This window comes from Opisthorchis viverrini (genome assembly GCF_000715545.1).
Source record: "Opisthorchis viverrini unplaced genomic scaffold opera_v5_374, whole genome shotgun sequence".
NCBI classification, from domain to species: Eukaryota; Metazoa; Platyhelminthes; class Trematoda; order Opisthorchiida; family Opisthorchiidae; genus Opisthorchis; species Opisthorchis viverrini.
In genome coordinates, this window is record NW_008752035.1 from 251,755 (window position 1) to 258,880 (window position 7,126).

The 7,126-nt window shown below is 46.2% G+C and overlaps 1 protein-coding gene across 1 annotated transcript in view; it reads right to left on the reverse strand.

Moving 5' to 3' along the window:
- The window catches only part of T265_10531 (hypothetical protein), a gene marked incomplete at both ends in the record, with an annotated part of 41,552 nt that extends 36,649 nt beyond the window's left edge, over positions 1 to 4,903 (reverse strand). The window contains 2 exons of the mRNA XM_009176925.1: positions 2,883 to 2,989; positions 4,256 to 4,903. Coding sequence (XP_009175189.1) covers positions 2,883 to 2,989; positions 4,256 to 4,856 — 708 coding nt within the window. The remainder of the gene's footprint in view (positions 1 to 2,882; positions 2,990 to 4,255) is intronic.
- Positions 4,904 to 7,126: the final 2,223 nt, after the last annotated feature.

Here is a 7,126-nt window from a genome sequence, read left to right on the forward strand (position 1 = left end):
TCTGGTTGATGGTCTGAAAACCTTAACATGAAAGATCTGGAACAGAGTCGTTCAGCAGGTCTTGATTTATGCCTGCGAAACACGACCTCCCAGAACAAAAGACATCTGAAGGTCTTTTTACCTCCGGAGCACACTGAGAACTCACTCTCTAGAGATGTTCAGTAACGAGATATGGAAACGTTGTCAGGATTTACCATATCCATATCAATTCCTCCAACGACGGTGTCTTCAGTGGTCAAACAGTTAAAAGCTGCATGGAACAGCTCGGTCTTCCTTTGGCCTACGGGGTCTGTCATGGGGGCCGGCAGTGGATAGCGTTTGTGCCGATCTGGTGGCCAGTGACTGTTCCTAGGCAGCGTCTGCCACAAACACTTAAGCAACCGACTAATCCTGTCTCAAGGGATGGTCATCCGAAAGTAAAGCAAGAAACCTATGGCACCTACGGCGTGATTTTGGCCTGTTTGTCGAGCGCCGAGTATACATTGTAACAGTGAGATCCAGTGATTGACGCAGATGTACAAAAACTCTTGGCATCTGGCCATGAGTGTACTGCCAGGGACTGGCTGGGACACAGGGTTAGCAATGGCGAGGTATGCCAGAAAGTTTGAGAAAGAAGGATGGGCTATCAGTACTTGATAGGTTACACCGGTTAGAACGTGTACTTCGCATGCCACAGAATCATCTAGCTAGCACAACTATTTTTGTCCACCCCTGTTCTAAGTGGAACTGACAGAGAGATGGAGAGTCTATGACTTGCCAATAAGGTATGAAGTACTAACCATTAGACTCCGTCAGGTTGACGGTTGCCACCTGCATGGACGGGACCCAAAGACTCAACTCATCAATGGCTAATCACACCTGGGCAGTCAGTGGCGTTCATGCATCAAAGCTAGCCGCTCAGCTTCCTGTTTATTCAAATAACTAGACTGATAAAAAACAACCCAAGTGTTTGACTATATCTCCCCTAATCTCCCATCTTTCAGCTGCGGAAACTTGGGCAGGGGGAACCAAGGAACCCATTGCCAAACTGAAATGAAAGGAGTCAATAACCTAGTCAGTTTAGTGATTTGGGCAGCTACACACTGAAGACGCAGGAGTGCTACTGACTGTGGGAGTGATCCCTCAAACCCCATCAAAGGAGACAGTAGTTATCAACCCAACTGAGTTTACTGGTTAATGCCTTTATAATTGGTTGCTATATCATAGACTGTGCCCTTCCACTGTCAAAGGCATCCACCCAGCAGACGGATAGGCAAAAAGAGCTGTGCAGAGTAGACGGTCCCCTGTCAGGGAAGTAAGTACCTCAACCAACGTAACCTATACAGCACGAATAACTCATTCATTGCGGGAGAGTTCCTTTCCCATCAAACTACCTGGCGTACCTCAGTATAGATAATCCGATGCTCCCAACAGACTTCGGAGAATCATATGGTCCAGAACCGTGCACATTCTGAGCGCAGAGACCACATTTCCTATTTAGAGAGCCGTATGGATCCCAATGACGCAATATGCGGACAGATTGGCGTCACAACAGTGCCATGTGTGTCAAGGGCCGGCAAACGCAGTCTTCGTTTCGCGAAGGGATCTCAGCTTCGACCGGTCTGCCAAGTTCCATCCCAAATCGACTGGCTGGTGGATTTGACCTCACTCAATCGTTTCCCTGCATCTTACACTACGAAGACTTGAAGCACATACTAAACGGTGATTCAGAATTATGAAGGCTAGATAAAAAGGGCTCGTGTATCTGAGAAAAAAGCAGCAAGTTGTCTGGACATATAATGTCTGTGAATGAACACACCAAAATGTAGCTAGCCAAGGCGAAATTATCGACCAGGTCAACAGCCGGACGACATGGCGCGACAGTGTTTTGACGGGGCTCACTTGAGATATTAACAAACCAATATGACACTGGACCGTATTTACCAACCTGGCCAAGCCGTTGTGGGGGCTAATTGTGGGGATTCCGAGTGAAAACGTGAAGACTCAGGAACCTTTCACAGCGAGGAATAAACCCACACTATGCAAAGTACTCAACAATAAATATGAATAAATCGTTCAGCCGCCCAGCCACCCGAAGGAAATACGAGGGCTGATATACTGCCAGGTTGCCCAAGTCTACACATGAGAGCTCGAGATGCAGAGGTCGGGTTCGAACCACAGATTTTCCGGTCAGCAAATTCGTGCCATAACCACTGAACCGTCTCGCTCCTAGAGATTATTAGTTGGGATGTCATTGGGCTCAAAGGTTAGGAAATCATCTGGATGCCAGCTAGACAGATGAGGGCATGATTGGGTTCTTGGTGCGTGGTGTTTTTCTAACCAGTTAGTGAATGAAAAAATAACGGTTGCACCGCACATGGAGTAAGTCACAGTCACCCCAAGTGTTATCAAACTCTCTCATCACTTCGAAAAGTTAGACTGCACATCTAAATATAACGCCAGAAGAACTTACCAGAAAGTCCATACCTGAAACCGTGGAACAAGCGATTCGGTCATCTGCGCTCGACGATCCAATGGCCATTTTCATGTCTCGTCGAAGTAGATCCCATAAAGAAAGGCCTCGAGATGCGAGGTCGGGTTCGAACCACAGATTTTCCGGTCAGCAAATTCGTGCCATAACCACTGAACCGTCTCGCTCCTAGAGATTATTAGTTGGGATGTCATTGGGCTCAAAGGTTAGGAAATCATCTGGATGCCAGCTAGACAGATGAGGGCATGATTGGGTTCTTGGTGCGTGGTGTTTTTCTAACCAGTTAGTGAATGAAAAAATAACGGTTGCACCGCACATGGAGTAAGTCACAGTCACCCCAAGTGTTATCAAACTCTCTCATCACTTCGAAAAGTTAGACTGCACATCTAAATATAACGCCAGAAGAACTTACCAGAAAGTCCATACCTGAAACCGTGGAACAAGCGATTCGGTCATCTGCGCTCGACGATCCAATGGCCATTTTCATGTCTCGTCGAAGTAGATCCCATAAAGAAAGGCCTTCGAAAGCGCGAAGAGGGAATAAGTCAGCAATCAATTATAACGGCTGAGAAACAAAGTTATTACTCGCTACTTTGCTATTTATACCTTGGTACCATAGTAAAGCGACCGCATAAATAGCTGTATGGTGAACAGGTAATGTTACAATCCTCATCGAGAGTCATTTAAGGTGGGTGCACAAACAAGCAGGCTCAAGTTCTGGAGATTTTCCGGGATACCGTGTTCTATCCCACACCAGAGCTGCACATAGCCAAGCGGTTTAGCTGCTGTGGCAGACAAAATGGGCAGGTGAATGCTGTTCTGCGCTCGTCTATACTTAGCTCCAGTCGAATTCGTAGCAAAACGTCCGATAGTCTCATTAAATCAACCCAGAAGTGCAGTTATTGGACCCCGGTGACCCTGGGACAAGGATTTACGTGGGTACAACAGTGCGCTCGAACTTATGGTCTACAGGGAGTAACCTTACATCACAAATATTTCGATTATTCACGTCACCGGAAAATGAAAAGAATGAACTGGACGAGAAATACTGACAGTGGAAGTTTAGTGGAAGTGCCTGTGTGAAGAACAGACCTAAATCTGAAAAAACGTCAACGTGAAATAATTACAGTGTCTTCCAAAGATCTTGCCCGCGCGTACTAATTCCCACAAGATTTCCTCCGTAAATTCTACTCTGAGACGCGTCGTATCTGCTGGACCTGGTGGAGTCGAAACACGAAGTGAAATGCACGGAACAAGGATAAATAATAACAATAATAATCGTTCAGCTGTAGTACCCTTTCGGCGTCCAGTTGCCATACCACCCAAAGTAAGCACGAGAGCTGGGATATAATGCCGAACCAAGAGAGAAGTCGAGATTCAGAGGTCGGGTTCGAATCACGAACCTTCCGGTCAGTAAATTCGCGCTCTAACCACTGAGCCACCTCTCTCCACAAGGAGGAACACGCAACGAAGAAGATGTACACAGAAAACTCGAGTCGACTCAGATACGAAAACAGCCCAGCACTATAATCAAAGTAAACAATGAGGAATCTCAGTCTAGTTTCGTCACCACCAATCGGAGGAGGGAACCGTCAACGGCGTTGAACACTCAGATGTTTGGCAAAACTTCTTTCTATTTGCCTAGGAAGACCTGTCGAGTCTTGGGGATAGGAATTCCCTGTACTCAATCTAAAATGGTCATAAAAATGTCATGAAGTAGTTTTGAGAAGGGATCAACTTTCAGAAAATTCAGAACAACTGACACGGAACAAAAACACGGCTTACCATTCACATCAAATTTGGCTCTTTCCAACTCCTTGAACATAGTCTCCCTGGATGACGGTCCGGCAAACCAGTCTTTACCGGCCAAATCTTCAATGCGACAAGCCATCCGGAGATCCAGGTCTGTCAGACGGCCCGCTTCTTGTCCGAATACCGAAAGCCCGATTGTGTCCATCAGAATCGCACCTGCTCGAGGAAAGTTACCAGTTGGGACCGGAAACGACAGCTTACCGTAAAGCAATTTCCATACGGCCAGGGGAATACATTTCATCTGTTCAGACTTGAGTATCTCAGCACAAACAAGGCTGGCACAGGATCCGGCATGCTCGATTCGTCTTAGTGTGCAGTGGCGAAGGAGCAGTTCCACAGCACCGGTGTCTTCAAAACGGTGATGATCTATCACTTCTGTTACTGTCCACTTTGTTCGTTTTATTTGTCCTGTGATGAAGTGGTGATCTACCAGGATTAGCCTGACGTCAGTGCAACAAAGCTGTTGAGCTAACGGACAGGATTCAGAATCGAAAATGTCATCTGTGTAGAACAGCATTTCCCAGTTCAAGCCACATTCCCGTAGCCAGTGGGTTATCTCCGTCCTCAGAGGCATATCTTTACGTTGAATATTGCAAAGCGGTACGACAGTCCAACTGTCACCTAGTTGCTGACAGCATTAGCTCAGTAAGTGTTCTCATGTCTTACCTGTTGTTTAAAGTAGGCATAGGATAAGGCACAAGTCGCGCTATCCAGGTCGCATGCCTCATTTCCACAAACCACAACCCATTGAGTTTTATTGTGGGAACGGAGTTTCTTGTGGGTTTGACTTAAGAATGCGTCCATTTGGATACAAATTCCTAGACACTGTGAGGCTGTGGGCAATAAGTAAAAGAGAGTTGTCGGAAATCTCGTTTTTGATGCTGCTTTTTGGTATGACTTACCCGTCATGGATTCGCCGCTAACTTCAATGGAACTTTCAAATGAGTCAGTAAGGTCAAAATTAAGAACAAACCAGGCAGTTGTGACAGCACACGGTTCTTACACAAGGCTAAAGAAGCTCACTGTCACGACCACCATCAACATCATCGTCATCACTATCGGTGACAGCAATAAATCAGTAACATATAACAATGGTTGTCTGTTATATCGGTTATTTTCGAATCATGGTACTTTCCATCGGTGACCCACTCCTAATCCCAGCTTCTAATGCAAGCGGGTTTGTCTAAATGCCTAAACCAGCCAACCAATCAATTAATCAGTCAACCAACCAATCTATTTTTCTATCTATCTATCCATCTATCTATCAACTATAAATCGTGTGCCATAGGCACGACGGTTTCAGCAGCTACAGTTTCGATCGCCATAAAGTGGGAGTGTGGGATATACAAATAAAAAAGTCGTTTAGCTGTAGCACCCTTTCGGTACCTAGCTGCCATGCCACCAAAAGAAAGCACGAAGGCTGGGATACTGCTAGGTCACCCAAGCCTAGACAGAAGTCGAGAGGCCGAGGTCGGATTCGAACCATGGACATTTCGGCCAGTAAACCATCGCTCCAACCACTGAGCCATTTCTTCGGCCAAGCGTTGGAGGCGATAAAATATTTGTGTAGTTTGGGGGCTGGGTATCTACGTTTTGAAGGCGATCGCTTTGATGCACGAACGCCATTGCCTCTGCGATTGTCCATTTCTGCAAGTATCATTAACCATCAGTGAGTTGAGTCCGGGGTCATCATCCACGGATACAAACCACAACCCATTGAGTTTTATTGTGGGAACGGAGTTTCTTGTGGGTTTGACTTAAGAATGCGTCCATTTGGATACAAATTCCTAGACACTGTGAGGCTGTGGGCAATAAGTAAAAGAGAGTTGTCGGAAATCTCGTTTTTGATGCTGCTTTTTGGTATGACTTACCCGTCATGGATTCGCCGCTAACTTCAATGGAACTTTCAAATGAGTCAGTAAGGTCAAAATTAAGAACAAACCAGGCAGTTGTGACAGCACACGGTTCTTACACAAGGCTAAAGAAGCTCACTGTCACGACCACCATCAACATCATCGTCATCACTATCGGTGACAGCAATAAATCAGTAACATATAACAATGGTTGTCTGTTATATCGGTTATTTTCGAATCATGGTACTTTCCATCGGTGACCCACTCCTAATCCCAGCTTCTAATGCAAGCGGGTTTGTCTAAATGCCTAAACCAGCCAACCAATCAATTAATCAGTCAACCAACCAATCTATTTTTCTATCTATCTATCCATCTATCTATCAACTATAAATCGTGTGCCATAGGCACGACGGTTTCAGCAGCTACAGTTTCGATCGCCATAAAGTGGGAGTGTGGGATATACAAATAAAAAAGTCGTTTAGCTGTAGCACCCTTTCGGTACCTAGCTGCCATGCCACCAAAAGAAAGCACGAAGGCTGGGATACTGCTAGGTCACCCAAGCCTAGACAGAAGTCGAGAGGCCGAGGTCGGATTCGAACCATGGACATTTCGGCCAGTAAACCATCGCTCCAACCACTGAGCCATTTCTTCGGCCAAGCGTTGGAGGCGATAAAATATTTGTGTAGTTTGGGGGCTGGGTATCTACGTTTTGAAGGCGATCGCTTTGATGCACGAACGCCATTGCCTCTGCGATTGTCCATTTCTGCAAGTATCATTAACCATCAGTGAGTTGAGTCCGGGGTCATCATCCACGGATGCAGCGGTTGCCAACCCGACTCCGTTTACTGGTTAGTGTTTTCGTGCTTCTTTGCCAGGTCATCACTGTCCACCTCTCGGTCGCTTCCATTTAATGCAGGGCTGGGTGAAAGAAGATCTGCGAGGCAGACGGCCGTCTGGTACTCGGAGTACAGGTCTCAACAGGCGTAACTTA